Below are 20719 nucleotides of genomic sequence, written 5' to 3'. Positions count from 1 at the left end.
AACTTATTCCCTGATGCTAAATGTATCATGCAATGTTAAAAAAAGAAAAAAGTAAAACAACTGTAGACAAAAGAAGACAAAGAATCAAGAAAAGAAATGGTTAGGTAATTACTGATGAATATAATTTTTTTGTGTGAAAACTTGTTGCTATTTTGTGCCAGAGAGCATGACGTAGACAGAATTTGAGGTTTTGGCACAAAATCTGGCTTAGATGATTTAGTGAAAATACTGAGCATGTTACAGAACATTTAAATGTAGTCTACATATGCACTTATACCTTATATAAGGTATATTACTTATTACTTTATGTAATAATAGTAGACTCTGAAAGTGGCATGTGTTAAACAACATAATAGAAGGTTTTTATAATGTAATATAAAACTCAGTTACAAATAGGCATTCGAGTATTTGGAGACTGTGAGGCTTCTTAATGAAACAAGAAATTTTAGCAAAAAAGGAAGTGTCTCATTGTCTCCATTTTAATTAATGACCCTCCTTTTTTGTGATCTTATCTTCTTTGACAGCAAAATTGACTTATAGCCCATTTATCATGAGGTTAAAAAAGCTTGTAACAAAGAATTAAAGCAAATCTACTAGAAACTTCCCTTTCCTCTGAGACATAGCCGCTGAGTTCTTCTCTACTCTGAGCCAGTAAACCACTCCCAGTCTACAGAAATGTTAAGGCCCTTTTCTCTTCCATTCTGCTTACTTAAAACTGTTTACTTGGTAAGTCAAAAATACTTACTGAATGCCTGTGATTGGTCACTCTGTTTTGGATACCTAAGTGAGTTCTGTATTCAATGGGTGGAGATAAAAAAAAAAAAAAGTCCCAGGTGCTAATGAGAAAGGCACCTAAGGAACAAGTACACAAATAGCTTTGACGTTACCATTTTTCAATTGTGATGTATATGATAAAGTCAGAAATAGATATTAAGAACAATTAGAAAGGGCATTCAGAGAAAGCATCTTAGAAAGATAATATCTGACAGAGACCTACAGAAAGCGGAGGAATAAGTCACACACAGATGAGGAAATAACCCTCTTAGTCAAGAGAAAAACCTGTCTGGAGACAGGTGTGCTGGAACAGTCAGTGAGGGGAACACTGGGAAGAGAGGGGTTTTAGAAACCCAGAGCATTGTCACAAAACAATGCAACTGAGAGTGGCGTTTCTGCAGAGCCCTCATGAGGGTAAGTGTTGAACTACATCACATAACCCTCCGCATCTTCATTAGCACCATTGTGGCAGCAGTGCTGTCTGCTCTGTGCTGGGTGTTGTTTTCCAACTGACTGTAGCAGGAGCCTTTGAGCACTATCATCCCCCGAGATTCAGAAACCTAATGATCTGCTCCATGTCACACAACTAACAACTGGTAACATTAGCAGTCAATTCAGGAACCCATCATCTTAATATAGTAAAAATGCACCATAGAGAAGTGTCAACTGCATGATAGAGATGAAAATATTTATGCCAAACCAAAACTGTAAAACAAATCATGGTAATGTTATGTGAATGGACGTCAGTGGCTTCCTATATGACTCCAGTGGGTGACTATGGATTACCAACTTCTGGGCTTGAGTCTTTCTAAGGTGACTGTGCTAGGAAGACTGTAGCCGATGCTGACAACTCTGCTGGGGGAGCAATGACTGTGAGGTGAAGGGTGCTTGTGGAAAGTTCAAGATGGTGCCATAAATACAGAGTGGCAAAAAAAAACACTCTCATATGTTGTATAATGAGTGATTTTTTTAGATGTAACTAAAGCAGCAAAATAAACATCATAAGTAGAGCTCTTTGCTGTTATCTCTATCCCTATAAGTTTATATAATCAAACTTCAGAACAGTTTTTGAAATTTCTCTATGCACACAAGTAGATGGCTTTATAGTCAAAGTGGCTAGATGGGAATGGAAAGACAATAATATTTTCTGAGTCATAAATGATGGAAGAGAAGCATATCAGAACCAGAGATGGGACCAGTTCTTAGCCTAGAAACATTCACAGGGAATGTTTCTGCCTTCAATGGAAAAACCGGACTGCTTTTGCTTACAATGTTTATCTTTGGAATGTACACTGCTGCTTACTTCAGCCTACAACAAGAAATCTCTTCGGATTTTAGTCCTTCACCTTTTTTTTTTTTAATTAAAAAGTTTATTTTTACATCATTTTGCACATTTTTTTTTCATCTCAATTGTAATCCCCACGGGTTTCCCATCACCAAATTACCCCTGTGCCACCACCATAGTCCCGTGCATTTCCCTCCCTTCCCCCCCCCCCGTTTAGTCCTTCACCTTTTGGTATTATCTTACGTTTTATCTCTTCATAATTCTGTCTGTCCATTAGACAGCATAAGAAGGAAGCAAGAACCTGGTCTCAGAAACCCAAGAGGTTAGTACAGAGCCTGACACAAGTGGCTGTGGAATGAATGACTATATGAATGAGACTTTTATTTCATAAGCTTTAAAATATATACATGTAGCCATATTTTTATAAAGAAGGGAACAAGTTTTGAGGGTAAAAAACATTACATAATCTGTTATAACTGCAAAGAGGGTCCTCCCATCACCTGTGAGATATCTCCCACACTTCATAGCCATAAAGATGCAACTGCTACCCTGGTCTCAAACATTGACTTTAATGTACATGTGATAATTCCTGTGAAGTGAAACTTTATCCAAATGACCCAAGTTACCATCTAGCATGGCCTTAATCCCCCATTTAGAGTAAGAGGGAAAATAAGCTATTTAAGATGAGGAAAAGGTAAAGCCATCATTAAGCCAAGGAAAGAGACATCCATTTCATTCAGAAATTGTAAGTTCATTTATGATCAGACTCAGGCATCCAGGAGACATACATTAAAGGTTATTGTTTAACTGTTCACATTTTCAGATTTGTGGTTTTCAAATTTCTCATAAGGATCCTTTCACAGCCAAAAAAGTGCAACCCAAATAAAAACAAGCCTGTTGCAATGACACAGGGACACTGTGTGCTTCATTTTCAACCAGTAGAATTCATTTCACCAGCTTAGTAAGAACCTAAAGCACCGTATTTCACACTGCCAATAAGTGCTTTAGCAAGAAGGGGGCGAAGCTGTGTCCAAGTGAAAATTAACAATGGATACTTTAAAAAATGCCTATTTTTATATTTGCAGACTGGAGTAATTTCTTCATCTTCTTCCACAATATTCTTTATCAAGTTTGAATTTCGGACATAGTGTAAAAAGAGCTTATAATCAGAAGCCAATGCAGATCCCACAATCAACCACCACAGAAAGAAACGTTATGATGATGCTTGTCATTAAATATTTTTCAAGGTGGGCTTCACAACAGCTTTTTTGATGAGATACAATTTTTAAAAATATATTAAAAATCAGAATTTTCTTTGTCAATCACTCTAACATTTCTTTATCAAGTGGCACCATTAAAAGATAACCAGGTAGGCCCTCCCCGGTGGCGCAGCGGGTTAAAGCACAGCACTGAGAAGCTAAAGCCACTTCCGCATGAGTTTGATTCCCGCCTGCCCCGGAGGTGACACATGGCGTGGCAGACCTCTCCTGACCCACCGGCTGCTCCCCTCAGCAGTGTACTTTCTCAATCTGCCTGTTCCCCACTCTGTCTATGGTGAAGCCTCTTGCCGCCCCTGAGACTCTGGCCTATACCCCAGTTCTGTATGCACAAATAAATAAATCTTAAAAAAAAAAAACAAAAACAGGTATGGCTCTCTCTGGGGGTGCAGCAGATTAAAGCACAGCACTAAGAAGCTAAAGCCACTTCCACATGAGTTCGATCCCTGCCTGCCCTGGAGGTGACCATATGGCACAGCAGACATCTCCTGACCCACCTACTGCTCCCCTCAGCAGTATACTTCAGCAGCCGGCCTATTCTGCTCCCCACTCTGTCTCTGGTGAATCCTCTTACTGCCCCTGCATCTCTGGCCTGTACCCCAGTACTTTATGCACAAAACAAAAAACCTTTAAAAAAAATAACCAGGTAGATTCTGATTTGACAAAGATAATATTCAGCCTCAAACTATGATCAAAGAACTGACTGCATCAGCACCAACATTTGCCCACGTTTCCCCCAAATACTAATCATTTGTAATGTTTAGAGATGGGGGCGGTGAGAAAAAAAATAACATATTTGTTAAACAGTTTTGAGCAATTTGGGATTAAAGAACTTTAAATAGTTCTCGACTGCAGGACTTCTCAGAATCTTTACTAAGCTAGTACTGTGCAAGGTGATTGTCCAAACGAGGGACAGAGTATGTACTGTTTTGTGAAAGCATTTGACAAATGGACCCCTTCTGTGAAATATTATCTCACAGAATTTTACTTTGATATACATGCTTGGGAAATGTGAATTTAGATAGTATCAACCCAGTTTTAAATTAGTCTCCTTTATATTTTCCCACAGCTTATTATGACCCACACAGTCAAAAAGGAAAAATACCTCCATTGACAAAGTGGCTCATTAAAATAATAATTCACTTCACACATAAATTCAAAAGCCGTATCATCCTTTCCTTGAGAAATCCATCTGTAACCCAGGTGGCTAAGTTCTAAGGAGTTCCTGAGGTCTGTTTATTGTGCCCAGCCTATCACAGTTTGAATACTTAAATTTTACAAAAAAAAAAAGAAAGAAAGAAAGAAAGAAAGAAACTACTCCTCTAAAGAAAAAATACAGAATGCTTTAGACCCCACCACAAACATCTTCTCAAAATGGTAGACTGGCACTTCAGATAGAAACAGAAGGAGCAGAAGGAGTTCTTAGAAAAGCTACATTTAAAGCCAGATAATACATTACTGGGCTTGTAGTAATGAAGCCCAATTCCCCACTTTTCCTAATTTCCAAACTAGAGGAGATTCTTGCCATTGACACTGTTCTATTTGGAGACATTCTCAGAGCTCCTTACACATCAACCTCAGCACCTCAGGACTTCAGAGTTGTAAGGTGCTTTACCTTAACACAAGTCTCTTATATTGTAGATGAAAAAACACAAGCACTCTGAGCAAATATCACTTGCTCAAAATCACATAGCTCATCACAGACTGAATAAAACCTAGAGCCTCAAATCTCATGGTACTTTCTTATCTTTCAACCACTAAGATTGCAGTCTACCACCAAGCTATGGTTCAGAAGCCCTTTGGAAGTTTCTTTCCTGACTCACCAGAGCCAAGGCTTTGCTACAAACACATTCACATTGTTACCTCTTTCAAATGATTCCATTCCTGAGCCAGCAGCACTGCAGCATATGTTCTAGTTACTAACAGAAGCTGCTGCAAATCACATGTTTTAGAGTAACACCTTGAGTCAGGAGGAAATATTTTGAGCTATTAGAGGGTGAAAAAAAAAATCTTATCTTACTAATTGTTAAAATCCAGCAGGCAGCACAGTGCCTGACACACAGTAGTCCTCCAAAATATCTGTGGGACTTCCTGCTAAACTGAAGGCAGAGTCTGATATGCTTTTAAGAAGCACTTAAGTCTATACTATTCAAAGGAAGCATATTTCACTACTCCTATAAAATTCATGCAAAGCTCCCTTACCGAGTTCATGCCACCTGACTCCTGTTAATGGAGTAGCCTGATCATTATTTCACTGTTGCTACAGTAACTGTCGCTGCTTATCTACTGTACAGAAAAAAGGAGTACTCCACTGATCACTGATATCTGAGAAAGAATGCCAGCTCTTTCTCTAGGTTAAGATCACCAAGTCTCAATCTTCTCATCTGTTAAATGGTTTCAAATATGGTAGCAACCTCTTTAGTTTGTTGGAGAGATTAAACAAGTCAATGTGTATACAAGGCAACTTGGCTAAACAGGATTAGTCTTTAAGCAGTTATTTGTATGGAAAAGAAATATAAAGTTGAGTGAGCAAAAGTCATAAGATGAGCTGTGTGTGTTTGCTGTGGATATCAAAAGGCAAAGTGCAACATACCTGTGTGCTATTTCCTAGAGGCACAGGAGTACAGCCTGGATCCGCCTTTAAGACTAAGGTGTACTCATCCCCCCACGCCCTGGCTACTGAGAATGTGCCTTCTTTGGAGGCTGCCTTGCTCTAAATTATGCTCCCCTTAGGGGCTGCCCATATCCACTGACTTACTCATGAGGAGTGCCAAAGGCTCAGTGCTCTCCGCTCAATTGGGATCAATTTTCAAAATGCCACTGCAACTCCAGAACAACTAATGGGAACTATGGAGCTTTGGAGGCATTACATTACAGTCCAACTTCTCCCTAAGCCTAACTTCCCTCCCATGCAAACAACAGCCACCCCCCAAACCTCATGTTAATCTCAGACTCAATTTCCCAGGCAGCTCAACCAAAGTTATTATCATTAGCCTACTTCATTCCCAGTACCAAAGTTGAATTTTCCAAGAAATCCATATTTGTTTTCCATGATAAGAGGCTTCTGTAATCTCTTTATGGGTGAGAGATGAAGAAAAGTGGCAAAGACATAAATAACTTAAGAAAATTAGGCTCCGTTGTTTATTCTCATTGTTTTTACAGATCTACCAGTTCTTTAGTTACCCTAATTGTAAAGACAGAAAAGAAACAGGGGGATGATAGTATCACCTGTTTATATAATACCCATCAAGCTTAGCTTTCAGTGAGAGGTGATTTTATGTAATCTTAAATGATCAATGTAACATCTGAGGGAGCTTAAACATAACCTTTGACTAAAGGGTAAACCATTCAAATCCTGTTGAAGGCAGGAACCAGCAGCCTGCACAAAGAGCATGAGGCAAGGAGGCAAAGGGCTGGGATCTAGTCTCCCCTCTGTTCATAACTCCTGGGATCTTGGGCAGGTTACTTTACTGGATCCTACTTTCTTCATTAGCAAATCAAGGGACTTGTATTATAGTCTAAGGCCCTTTCTAGTAAGAAAAGCATGATTGTTTAATCTTGCAGCTCTTTTTCTAGGCAACATAAATAAGTAAGGTATATAGGGAAAGTGCAATAGTTAAGAAAAAAATTAAAGGTGTCATAAATTCAAATTACCAACTTCCCAAAAGCAGGTTACAGAAGAGACTGCTAAGTGAATAGAAATAGATTTTATGGTTGTATTTTCTTTTTTGCAAGATTTCTATCTAAGTCATTGCCCATGTTATTCATTGTCCTTTCCTTAATCTGGAGTGCTTGGATATACAATTTAGCAATGCTTAGGGCAAGCCACAAGTCAAAATGACCATGCAAATAATTAACCATGCCCAGGTCTCTGCCTTGTACAGTGATGTGCTGGAATACCAGCATCTACTAGAAAGAGATTATTGATATCTAGCTAACATGCACTATGATTTCCAGGTGGCCCTTTGACTAACCTCTAGTGGCCATATCTCAGGAAAAGCCCATTTTATTACCCTGCCCAAGAAGAGTTAGTGTAACTGGAATGGTTCATTTGATGTACGTTCAACATGATGACCTGTTAGGTGCTTCCAAACCCATGAGTATGCGTTACTAAGTAAGTTACCAAACTCCACCCTTGAAAAAATATTGACTGTAAGAAGTTTTTTTTTCAACCTCCTGCCTTCAAAGTGTGGGTCCTTCAGTATTGTCTTCATTGTATCTAGCTTGAAGATTTTTCCGTGTATGCTGTGGTTTCAAGCAGAATAAATGCCATAGAGCTGTTCCCAAGTGCTCACCTGAAACGTCTCATTTTTCAGTGGATTTTAAAGAATGACTTGAGGTCAGAAACTTTTGGCTGGGGAAATATTTCTTTCAGTGTCCAAAAGGTAAACTTTAGTTTGACCTTCACAAAAAAACTCTTATGCAGTGGTAGCTTCTCAAAGCTTTGTCTTTCAGGAACCCCATTATAATGGATGCATCACTGAACAACTGAGGTGCCTCTATACAGTGAGGATGTGTAAACTCACTTCACCCCTTCCTCAAGGTCAATGGGACATCCAGCATGAAGAATAGCCCAGAGAGACCACTAGGAGATGCACACAGGGCTCTCAGTGAGATCCACTGTTGTTGATGACACTGGCCATTAGCAGTGATTATAATAAACATCTAAAGATGACAGCTTTAGTTTATAGCCTGCGGGGGGGAAAAAACCTGCCCCTCCAAAATATGCCTCTGGAAAATGTTGGCTTCAGGGGTACTCTAAAGGCTGAGTAGAGGTTGTTTTTGCAAAACACATTTACACATACACTCTCTCTAAGGGTGTTTCCCTCATTCTACTAAGAAGATCCAATCTCCTTATCATTTTCCAAAGGAGAAAACATAACTAAGTGTTCCTACCTTTGTGTACTGTTTTCCTTGGTAAGTTTCTTCCTCTTTCTTCCTTCCAACCTTCTTCGTCTTAGCTAAATAATTCAACATGGCAGCTGAAGCCCTATATTAAATTACACAGCTTTGTTTGGTCTCTCCCATAAAACCAGAAAGTATACATATTACTACTAAATTTCTTTTTTGACTTTTTCTTTTATCTGTCTGATGCTTGTTTGATTATTTGTCAGCCTAGAGGAGCCCAGAAAATATATGTAATGATTTCCTTTTTGCCCCTTCAAACCCAGCCCTCACCTCAAAATAAGCCCAAATGTCAGAGCTAAGGGTAAACAGAGGAAAGACAGACTCTCAAAAAAAAAGTCATCTTCTTTCATTGGGTCTGATGCATGTCTCTCCTTTTAGCACATCCGGATCATCTTCAAATTTTCACTTAAGCTCACAGTAGGATACATCCTGACTTTCCATTATCAATTTTACCTCAGGGACCCAAAATCGCAAAAGAGGTTAACTTTTTAAAATAGTCAGATCTTCCTTTGTGACCTCCACTGAAATGAATAAGCTATTCCCATATCACATACCCCAATCAAGCCCAATTCTTCTTTCCAGCCCACACGCTTTCAAATGCTGGCATCCTAATGTTCAAAACTCTATTCTCATAATAACAATGATTTCATCTGACAAACATTTTGCATTTCATTTCATCAAGATCTTCAACCTTTGACAAACATTCACTATGCTGACTGCTGAAGAGTCATTAATGGAGTGAAACCTGAAAATCCTCCAGAAAAGAATAATGAACGCCACTCTGTCTCTAGGGAGTAATTTAGTAGGTAGATTAGGCAACACTTGATTAAGGGTAAACCTCTCTTTTCTGTAGAAATATATTGTGTTTGTATAGAAGGACTGTAGAAAGTAAAGGATTAGGTCACAAATCCTCAGGAAAAAGCAGAAGACGTTTCCCCGAAGAAATATGCAAGTTACTGCACATTTGGAAAAACAAGTAATACTTTATTCAGAGGAAGGAAGAAAAACTCCATAACCAACAGTTTTATTTACATGATTTCGCTTGACTTCTTGGAACATTTCTAACAAATGATTAGTGCCCAAATACACTGCACAGGATGATGCCTTGTCACCTCTGACAGTCTATGAGTTACTACAAAGAATAACGACCTCAGCTCAAGGCTACTAGAAACTGATGTCAAATAAGATTTTGCTGAGACTGCCTATAGGGACCTGCACAACAAAAGTCATTTTTGGTTGGTGGGGGATTATAGTGTGAAAGAAAAACAAATGTCAAAATAAATCCCCAAGAAAAGAAAGCACTTCTGTACTAACCTTCATTCCTATTTGCCAACCTTCTATGTCCTTCACAGACTCACAAATACTTGAATCTCTCAGGTTGTGTGAAACCATAAACAGAGTTTGCAACAACACAATGGAATTTACCCACAATTCAGTGAAATTTCCCAGTCTCTACCCATCAAGGTAGAAAATCACAAAATACTTTTCAGTGTTAAACATACACACACCACACACAAAATTATAAGAAAAAGTTGAACAAATATGGATTTTTCTTGTAAATCTGTATAAGGGTGACTTTTTTCATCTTTTTCCACTTGTGTAACAATATGATTGAGATGGAGCCTCCCTAAATCACTTTGCACTATGCCTACCAAACAGCCATGAAAAACTAGGAACTAAATAAACGCATTTGACACTGATGAATTCCTTAACTCTCCTGGTCAGATTTCTTCTAATGGCAGTACTTAGAAGTGTACCATAACACATGGTCATAGATCACAGTTAGAGTAACAATGTTAAGCTCAGGGAATTGAAAGAGAAATGAACTTAACTCGGTGACTTGGAGAGATTAACATATAGATAGGAGGTTTAAAAATTGCTGCTTAAAGCATACATGTCCCTCTGAAAAGAAACAACAGCAAAGCTTGGGAACTTCATAATGAACTATATGTTTTGCTGAAAGCTATGCATTTTTGAGGTTTATGTTGTTTGTTATACTTCCTCTGTTAGCAGATTCCAACTCTAATTGGAGGAGCAAAGTAAAGGAAGTCCCCTTGGAAAAAAGATATGAATGTACAGAGTTGCACAAATTGAAAAATAAAATTGTCTTTTTAGCTTTTATTATCTTTTAGAACTCCACTAAAAGGACAAAAATAAATGGGAACATACATTTGCTTTTTAAAGTGATCACACTTGGGTTTAACCACTGGCAGAGAAGAAACTTTACAGTTCCCTGGGAACCTATAATTTGAAAACGGAAGCACACAAGAACAGACTTTAGTTTTCAGGCAATAAATTGAAGAGAATTTTGCAGACACACAACAGAAAAGGAACATAAAATACTGGCTTGTACATTTCTTAGAATGTTAGTTCATTAACTCGATAAGCTGCACAAGGAAAAATGTAGCCAAAATCTACAAAGATGCCCACTGGGATTTCAAATTGGCATATTTACTCGGCAAGAAATAGTTGGAGGTTGGAGGGGGAAAATGCACCCCATTCTAAAAATGATGATTTTGTGTGAATCTCCAGAAAGACACCTTGCTGAAAAATCTCCATGTGGGCTCTAATACGACACACAGAAGCCCAAAGCTCCAAAGTCAGACATAATATCATGCTCCAAATTGTGTACTGAGGAACAGTTCTACAGAATCATACAAGAAAATCCTAATTTTTCATATCTACTTTTCATACAATTCAACACAAACTTGAACAATGTTTTAATTTTTCCCTCCTCATTGCCCTATATATTTTTAATGCCTTTTACTGGAGACTTTTACATACTAGTATGTGCTCTATAGCTGCATTACTCATCAGTAAAAAGTAGTTGCAAAGCATCTGTTGGACGATACTCCCAATGGTCACTGTCTTCCACTGTTAAAAGTGCATTATCAGTCTCTCTTAGAGAAAGCTCTAGTAACTGAAACCCACATAGATCAGAAACTGTGTGAGGCTCCAACATAGACCTCATCATATTTAACGCAACCAGGGAGGTAGAAACTTACACATAAAAAAGAAGTAAGGGTCATAGAGATGTTCTGCTTAATAATAATAATAATAATAAGGACCTGTATTTGAACATGATGCAGTTCCATTCCATGATCCCTTGTTCATTTTTCCCTTTCTGCTCTCTTGGCCAATTCACACACACACACACACACACACACACACACAAAGATAAAAAAAATAAGACATTAAATCAAAAGCACTCTATATCCCTATAGGTTGTGGGTAGTTCCTCTTAGAAACAATAATTCAAGGTATTTTTCACACACAAAAAACTAAAAGGACTCAAGGCAAATACACTGAAGTGTCCCCTCTAGTCAATGGGTCAGTGTGAGTGAGTCTGGGTGCATTCTTTGCCCCCCAGTGAGCTGAGGGGGACTGAGCCCACACAATCGAGGCAGCAAACCAATGGTCAATTCACCTGTACGTCTACTTCATGGAACCTGCAGAATGTTTTAAAAAATAGAACCAGCTTTCTAAATACATTAACTTCACATAAAAACTTTCATTTTATGACAACAGAATATCCCTCAGTCCTAGCCCCCCCTGTCTAGCAATAATTAGCCAAAGCTTATTGGTCCCAACTCTTCTCAATGGAGGTATGGGCTCTTGAATATACCACATTCTCAATCATTTGAGATTATATTCTTATATCAAGGATACTGCAACAGTAATTTTTCATTATATTTATGTTATGAGCTTATTATAACATCACTTATTTATAATATAAGAACTCTTTTGGTAGATTGGATGATTTGTCTCAGTTATTTACCTATCCTGATCTGCCCTTTCAATATGTCCTCCTTTTGGGGAGAGTGTTATTTCCAAGTCTTTGACTAATAGGTGGGCTTTGTGCCTTGCTCTGACCGATAAACTAACACTAACATTAATGCTAATTCAAAAAACAAACCATCTATCAGATCTCACATTTTTTGCTTACTTTGTGTGCTCTGCCAGAGCCACCAGAAGACTTTCTCCTGAGTGGTGATGTCTCTCCTGAGTCTCAACACAAACATAGAGAACAAAGTTTTCCACCCACCACCAGATATGAGGGAGAAGAAAGGATGCCCAAACAAGAAAATCTGAAAGCATCAGGTCACTCATTCAACCAGAAATCTGTCAGGATAGTGATCAATGTTTTGAAGTCTGCATTTGGGGATGAATTCCTACAAGGATTCTGGCAGTTATGAAGTGAGACATCTTTACAGAAAAATAAAAATAATAATAATAAAAAAAAAGATGACAAACTGAAAGAATAAGACATCATACTTTTTCTTAGATACAAACCTGTTTCCTACTTATGTTAATGTCCTAAACCCTGAAGACATTTAAGTTTGCAGTTCCTTCCATAAAACTATAGACTTTAAATGAAAAAAAAAAAAACTATAAACTTAAGAACTCAAGATGGTTGGGTTTGTGAATATTTCTCAGTATGACAACATATCTACATACCTGAAATGGGTCACATTTTACATATTATTATGTTCTGGCATCATAAACATCCATCTAGCAAGGTCACTCTATCAATATTTGAATGTGTCTTCAATTTTATACGAATCATTTGAGTCTCTTAGATCTCTCTTTGAAGTCTGATCCAAAGCCATAATTGTTGCACACAAAACTCAATTTGATATTTGTAATATCTTCTGGTTGGTTGAAATCATTAAGTCAGGACATCCAATTATTACAACATATTAGTGTAGGTGAAATCAGGTTTAATGGATAACAATTCCACAACTACCAACCAACCAACCAAACAAACAAACAGATTCCAACTGACTGACACTTAAAGACCTAACCGGGCCTTGTAAGCAGGAGTTATTTAAAACACAGCAATATCAAAAAAAAAAAAAAAATCAAGTGCCCCTAGAAAAGAAAATTTTGTCTTCAGAGGCAATAATTACTGCATCTGAGTACATCTGCTTAACAATCCAGGAAAGTGGGAGTTTTACTCTCCATTAACCTTAACCAGAGACATTTTCATCAAAATTAATCATGATTAATTTTTATTACATTTCAAATCCTATCCTTTATTTGGGGTGGTCAGGAATGCAACTAAGCAATTCCAGACCATGTTATCTTTTATGAACAGGTCTATGAGGTAGTTATCATAGTTCCCCATGAAAATATTACTATACAAAAGTTCATGGGCCAAAACAAAACATTAATTTCCATAACTAGATGTGTTCTTAGCAAAAAAAATTATTATTACAGAAATGACAGATACATTGATGCTCGGAGCGTATCAGAGTAGAACTATAAAATGCTCATACATATAATTAAAAACACTTTCTAAAAATATTTCTTTTCTCATTTCCTTATTATTGTAACAGTCAATCATTAACATTTATTTTTAGTATAGTTGTGTTAAGTACAATTCTAAATTCTTTATATGTGTTGGCTCCTTAGTTCTCACAACTCTGGAGTGTAGGCAGTTATTATTCCCATTTTACTGATGAGAAAACTACAACTTAAGAAGGTTAAGTAACCCCCAAAACATTCAGCTAGTAAATTGTTAAGCTTGGAATGAACTCAGGAATTCTAGTTCCAGATATAGCAACATTTAGGTCAACTGGCACATCTGTTTTGTGTCCTGATGGTATCTGACTCGATGCAACCTCTGTGCCTTTCCTGATAGTTGTATTGCCTGAAGGGTCTTCCCCACTGTGCTACCCTTTCCATATTAAACTCATTCAGCATCAAAACTACCTATATTACATGAAGATCCTGTGCCACACCATATTTTCTTTCCCTCTGTTGTTAATTCTTCAGAACTCTCACCATTAAAAATAGTCAGATTCAGGGGCCTCCCTGGTGGCACAGTGGGTTAAAGCACAGAACTAAGAGGCTAAAACCACTTCAGCATGAGTTCGATCCCCACCCACCCCAGAGGTGACCCACATGGTGCAGCAGACCTCTCCTGACCTGCCCGCTGCTCCCCTCAGCAGTGTACCTTGTCAGTCAGCCTGTTCTGCTCCCCCTGTTCTGTCTCTGGTGAATCCTCTCACCTCACCTGTGCTCTGGCCTGTACACCAATTCTATATTCATAAATAAATAAATCTTAAAAAAAAATAGATTCAGATTTGAGTTTGGGTCCTGCTACTTACTAGTTAAATAATTTTACAAGTTATTTAATCTCTTCAATTCTTTTTACATATCAATGAGATAATAGTTAATCTACCACATATGGAGCCAGCTGTATACCTCTGTGGTTTTAGCAGGCTCTTACCTCTTCTGGTAACAGACTTTTTTTTTCTAGCGAGAGGTTACATGTCCTCTCTCTCAGCCCACAGGAATTGGGTAAAGCTATCCTTGCCCCTCTAGTTTCCAGGTGACTGCATGCCTTGATCCTGGCCTGGCCAATTTATGCACTTTATTGTTCTTTGAACTTTTACAGGAACCACCAAAAAACCTTTTTCTCCCCACTGTTCTCATAGAATCTGGGTGGCTGCTAGCAGCCACTGTTAGCATCTCTCAGGCAGCCTTCTTAAGAATAAAGGCCACAAAAGCAAAGCTCACCTGTGAGGTGACAGAAACAGGTTCTGATGTGTCATTAAATAGCTGAATATAGTCAGGTATGAAGTGCACTCCTGGTCTTCTTAGTTCATTTAGTTAAGAGATTTCTGGCCCTCCCTGATGGTGCAAGGGGTTAGGATGCAGCACTGTAAGCTAACCACAGCTGCTTCAGTGTGAGTTCGATCCCTGCCTCGGAGGTGATCCACATGGTGCAGCAGACATCTCCTGACCCACCTGTGGCTCCTCTCAGCAATGTACTCTGTCAATCTGCTTATTTTTCTTCCCACTCTGTTTCTGGTGAATCCTCTCACCACCCCTGTACCTCTGGCCTGTACCCCAGTTATGTATGCATAAATAAATAAATCTTAAAAAACAAAACCCCATTTTACTTGTTTCAGTTTCAGTTGTTCTCCTGTCATTTGGAACTAAGATACCGGACTAGCCCAACTGATATAAGAATTAAGTAGCTGCCATGGTATATGGCACAATTCCCAGTATATTGAAAAGTTCCATACAGGAGACCATACTACTATTAATGCTCCTCTTGATTAGGTTCTTGCAAGCAGGGAAATCAGCCACCAGGGTCTATCTCCACCTCCTGCTAGGATGTCACTTCATTACTTTTCCTGAGCATCCAGTTTTACCATAAGTAAAATAATTGACATTGTGTGAGGAATGTGAGGAATAAGTGAGAGAATGAGGTTGACGAGGCAGTGAAAGGTTCTAAAAATTTTTACTTACTAATATCTAAGTCTGTAGGCTCCAATCTAACATTGCATATGACTGATGGCGAAGTTAAGACATAAAACCCTGAAATATTATTAGGCAAGAATACTGAGAAAACTACAGATATAAATAAGATACTGACTCACGCTACGGTGGACACAGGACTAAGCCAAGGGCTACCATTACACAATCTGAACCAGGCACCAATACACAGGTGTTTAAGTGACACAATTTAGGCCACTCCAGGGCACAGGAAATAAAAAAAAACTAATATTGATTAAGTTACCTTTAAGTAAGCATGCTTTTTGCAAATTGTTTCCTTATATTTTCTATTTAGAAATAATTATTTATTTTTAGTCAATTAAAAAGATGAACTATGAGTACATACTGAAATTATCTAACTTCTCCTATCTTCAAGGAGGAAACTTAAAATATAACTGGAGAAAGACACTAATTACTAAGCAGAATTTAATATGAAGTCCAGCCAAGTTGAACTTCAACTGTTCTGTTTAAACGCACACTGGAGTAAATAAAGGAACTTCAAAGTGAACACCCTGTTTTAGCTTGAATGTTTTATTGAGCACATGGGGAGAGCTGCTTTGCCAAAAACAGGGATCGTTAATGAGGAAAAATTGGTGTTTTCAGTCAGTTGGTTAGTTTCCGAGATAGGGCTATCCATTGAGAGATAACTATATTCAACAGAGAAGACAGAATAATGACTTGTCTCAGCGACTCAGAGTTTTGAACAAAACAAAACCAGTTTTGTAAACTGTCTGAGATCAACTTAATGCATCCTTTTCCAACTGCCTTCTGTGATGATACAGGCACATTTCCTTTCTACTACCACCAAAACAAAACTGTAATTCTAAAGGGAAGAGGTTTCTAAGTGTTAAGTTTTTTGCCAACCACGTAAATGTAGTCCTTACCTTTTAAGGTAAGATACAGCAGCAACCAAGAGACTCTGCAGCATTAGCAGACTCCTCCTCAATCAGTTTTCCTTGGGCACCATTTTGAAAATGATGCCATTGAGCTTCCTGGGAAAACAGGGCTAGATTTGTGCAAAATCACACCCACGTTTCTGTGTAAAGTTTCCCACAGCAATGGGTACATTTTCATTCAGAGTCAGTCTCCATTTATTTAGGGCTTCATAGAAGCATGAACTTACCTGCAAGTGTTGCGAGTTGTCAGCCATGCTATCTTCTCGCCTGCGAACTTCTTCCAGTAACTGAGCATTCTTCTTCTTTTCTAACTGTTGATTGTGCTTGAGGTTGGCCACCTTCTTATTCTGATCTTTCATATGCCTGAGAAAAGTCAGCATAGTTTGGTTAAATTCAACCACTGAAAGAACATATATCACAATAGAAGTATTAAATTTAGAATATTGTGATATAGGTTTAGGAAAATATGGACCCTTGGAATATTCATTTAATCACAAGCATATACTGTGTATCCACTTAATGCCAGATGCCAGGATGGCATTGGGTCTGCAGTGAATATATTCATATCTCTCTCTCTCTCATATATGTATTTGTGTGTGTGTGTGTGTGTGTGTGTGTGTATGGCTCTGTTGAATACAGTCTTCTCTGGACACTAATGGAGCTTGGTGTCCAGCAGGAAAGTTAGATAAGCACCAAGCATTCTGAATGCTTAAGGGATATAGCAGTCTCTGAGGGATAACGATGTACACTGTCTGTGTGAACAGGGAGGGGCTGAGAGATGACTTTCTTCACTGTGGCCAGGAAAAGTCTTCCTAAAGAGGTGAGACTCTGGGGATCTTAAAGGCGCCAGTTCAAAAAGTGCCCATGGAGTAACTTCCCAAGTAGAGAGAATAACAAATGTAATTCCTAAGTTGTCTAAAGTGCCAAGTTACTTCAAGTCACTAAAAGACTGCAGTGGTGCTGCCCAAGGCAGCAGAGAAGAAGGTGAGGAAGGTTAGTGGATAAAGAAATGGAACAGCAAAGGGAACCAGGGAATCCAGGCAAAACAGGACCCTGTGGCCTGTGATGGGGGTACTTACTTTCTTCTAAGTGGTTGCTGTTATAAGTATTATTTTCTTGGATCATATGCTTATGAGATCATAATCCATTACTTAGATTTTAAACTAACAGTTACAAGGCACCAATCAAACACATTGTCATTACTTAGTTCAAACAGAATAATACTTTGGCTACTCATCATGATAAATACAGCTCTGGTGCTTGGAATAAACATTTCAATGAATCTCTAGAATGTTAAAGTAAAATCATAAAGTGATCAAGTGGGTAAAAGACTAAGGATAAAAGATAGATTAAAAAGAGGGGGAGGGTTTACAGGCTTAATGTGGACTAGCTCACCAGCAACATTTAGCAAAACATTCCACAGATTTAGGCAACCATGTCCACGGCAGCTGTTATAAATCTAACCCAACACATGAGAAGGCAGAAGAGCAGCACAGAGAGTTTGGAAGCATTGAGTATCTGAGGAAAGCCACGGAGCTGAATCACTTAGGGTCCTTTCTAATGCCTCCCCCATGCCCCACGCATTGCTAAGTCAGCCACTGTTACTGAGCCCCCACTCCCAAAACAAACATATTAAGAACCACTGCTCTTGTGGAAATATGAATGAAATGAGAACTAGGTGGTAAACAACACACATATCAAATTTTAAAAAATGTATAATTAACTGGAGGCAGCTCTCAACAAGAAACTCTGTTTCCAGTCCTCATAAAATTGTATCCTCCCTTGCTCCCTCCTACTCCAAGAAAATGAAGTTCAGAAGAATTGTTTATAAAGCTGAATAATGTTCTTTTAGGAATCCTCTTAATAAAAATATTCTGCACACTTTGGCTCCTTGTGAATATTTACAGAACCAACTGAACAGTGATTTAAATATTCCTGGTGACAGTTATTAAGACAAAATAAAGTGAGACAGAATAACTATCTCCTTAGTTATAATTTGGACTGGATGATTTTAGCCATAGATATGCCTGTTATTACTGAATATATACTAATGCATACATTGGAAATTATCAATTATGACTACCTGCTAATCTACTTTTAGGAAATTATCTTTTGGCTACTATGATGATGTTAATAATGACCTTTTACGGCCCTCCCTGCTGGTGCAGCGGGTTAAAGCACTGCACTAAGAAGCTTAAGCCACTTCCGCATGAGTTCGATTCCCGCCTGCCCCAGAGGAGATCCACATGGCGAGGCAGACCTCTCCTGACCTGCCCGCTGCTCCCCTCAGCAGTGTACTTCGTCTATCTGCCTGTTCTGCTCCCCACTCTGTCTCTGGTGAATCCTCTCACCCTCCGCATCTCTGGTCTGTACCCCAGTGCTGTATGAATAAATAAATCTTTAAAAAAAAAGTTTTTTTTTAAAAAATAATAATGACCTTTTACTTTTAGTAAAAGTGAACAAGGATATAGTATTTCCAAAGTTCATGCTAACCTGGAGCAAATACATTTTCCACTTCCTTAGTAAATAAGGTCAGTGCTCACTAGTAGGTAGTGACGATTAGGATCCTCTCACCTCCTCTACTCTATTCTCCTTTCCATTATGAATGGAATCGTTTAATATGAAGACATTTTTATAAAGCACTTATTCATGATTTTGTAGCACACACTTAAATAGAATTGCTGGCCCTCTCTAGTGGCACAGCAGGTTAAAGCATAGCACTAAGAAGCTAAAGCCCTTCAGCATGAGTTCGATACCCGCCTGCCCCAGAGGTGACCCACATGGCATGGCAGACCTCTCCTGACCCACCCATTATTCCCCTCAGCAGTGTACTTTGTCAGTCTGCCTGTTCTGCTCCCCACGCCGTCTCTGGTGAAGCCTCTCACCGACCCTGCACCTCTGACTTGAACACCAGTTCTGTATGCATGAATAAATAAATCTTTAAAAAAATGCTAAACATTCTGCCACCACCACCAAGTACCAGTTATAGAATAGATTATTATTGCAAACGTCATTTGTATAGCTAAAGAGTTCTTACAAAGTTCTTGGAGAAATCTAAATACATAAAAATACATAGAAACCTTACTTTCAGAGATATTGTATGTTTTTCAGTCCAAAAAGGAAAAACTCCAACTCCACTCATCCCTTAAATCTTTCCTATACTAAGAATGAGTGGCCAAGAAAAATGGTAATGGAAATTCAGATCCATGATAACAAAAGTATCCTCCAACCATCTCTTCAAATATTGCCTTACCTAGGATACCAACAAATAAAAAAGAAATGCCAGGTTTTAAATGGTGCTGCTTAGGATTTGTGTCAACTAGATAAATGCAGAGCAAGGTGATGACATTGATCATTTTGTCTTTGCACACACTAACATCACCAGAAAGAGATATATAAAGTCTGTCCACTCTCCTGAAGGAACGCTACCATTTTCAAATCTTGCAGTAGAACTCTTTCTCTAATTAAAACATTTTTGAAAGGTCAAAAAAGGAAAAAGAGGAATGGTTCTGGCAGAGACAGGAAAGAGGCAAAACATAGCATGGGAACAGGTGGGCAGAGTCTCACTTTCTAGCAACCCCACTCTTGGGCGCTTCCCAGGGGAGGCCAAGGGCTCCTCCAGCTCAGAATGAAATGGCAATTGATGGGAGGTAGGGGGTGCTGGCAGGTGAAGAACTCATGGAATTTTAAGGTATTGGAGAAAATGCCCCACAGAAGCTCACTGGATACTTGTTGAAGGGATGATTTCTGCTAGTAATAACTTCATCATTTACAAGAAAAAAAATCTTTAACTGGCCTATCTATCCCTGAGTTGTTCCCCACAAACTCCCCACAAACAGGAGTCAATCCATACTGAATAAATCATTCTCCACTCAGTATAGCTCTCAGTTGTCTCTACACTCAGGAAGGTTGAGCCCCAGGGATACAGGCTGCAAAGCCTTCTGACAGTATGGGGTCAGAAGAAAGTGTCATCAACCCCCACCTTACAAACTCCGCCCCCCCCCCTAGGCAACTCAGATTCCAATGCTCTGCTGGAAACTAACTCCTTCATGTTTGGGGAAAAAATAAAAGATTCTTTGGATTTACTTTTTTCTCCATTAAATACTATTAAAAAATACATTCAGTAGGACCCTCCCTGGGGGCACAGTAGTTTAAAAAGCACAAGTGTGGAGCCAGCTGCAGCCATGTCAGCACGAGTTTGATTGGTAGCTGAGGAGGTGATCTACATGGTGCAGCAGATATCACCTGTCTTGCCCACTGCTCCCTTCAGCAGTGTAAATTGTCAATCT

At 38.7% G+C, this 20719-nt stretch overlaps 1 protein-coding gene across 5 annotated transcripts in view; it reads right to left on the bottom strand.

Moving 5' to 3' along the window:
* Positions 1 to 20719, bottom strand: part of ERC2 (ELKS/RAB6-interacting/CAST family member 2) — a 782253-nt gene that overhangs the window by 354492 nt on the left and 407042 nt on the right. For all 5 annotated transcript variants that reach the window (XR_001145038.1, XR_001145039.1, XR_001145040.1 and 2 more), the window contains one exon: positions 16658 to 16793. Coding sequence is in view for 2 of the 5 variants with exons in the window: in XM_012720433.1 (XP_012575887.1) it covers positions 16658 to 16793 (136 nt within the window). In the remaining 3 variants the exon portion in view is untranslated. The remainder of the gene's footprint in view (positions 1 to 16657; positions 16794 to 20719) is intronic.

The sequence above is a fragment of the Condylura cristata genome, unplaced genomic scaffold, assembly GCF_000260355.1.
Source record: "Condylura cristata isolate star-nosed mole 26May11 unplaced genomic scaffold, ConCri1.0 scaffold00004, whole genome shotgun sequence".
NCBI classification, from domain to species: Eukaryota; Metazoa; Chordata; class Mammalia; order Eulipotyphla; family Talpidae; genus Condylura; species Condylura cristata.
Note: the sequence above shows the minus strand (reverse complement) of the source record. Positions and strands in the feature narration are given on the sequence as shown.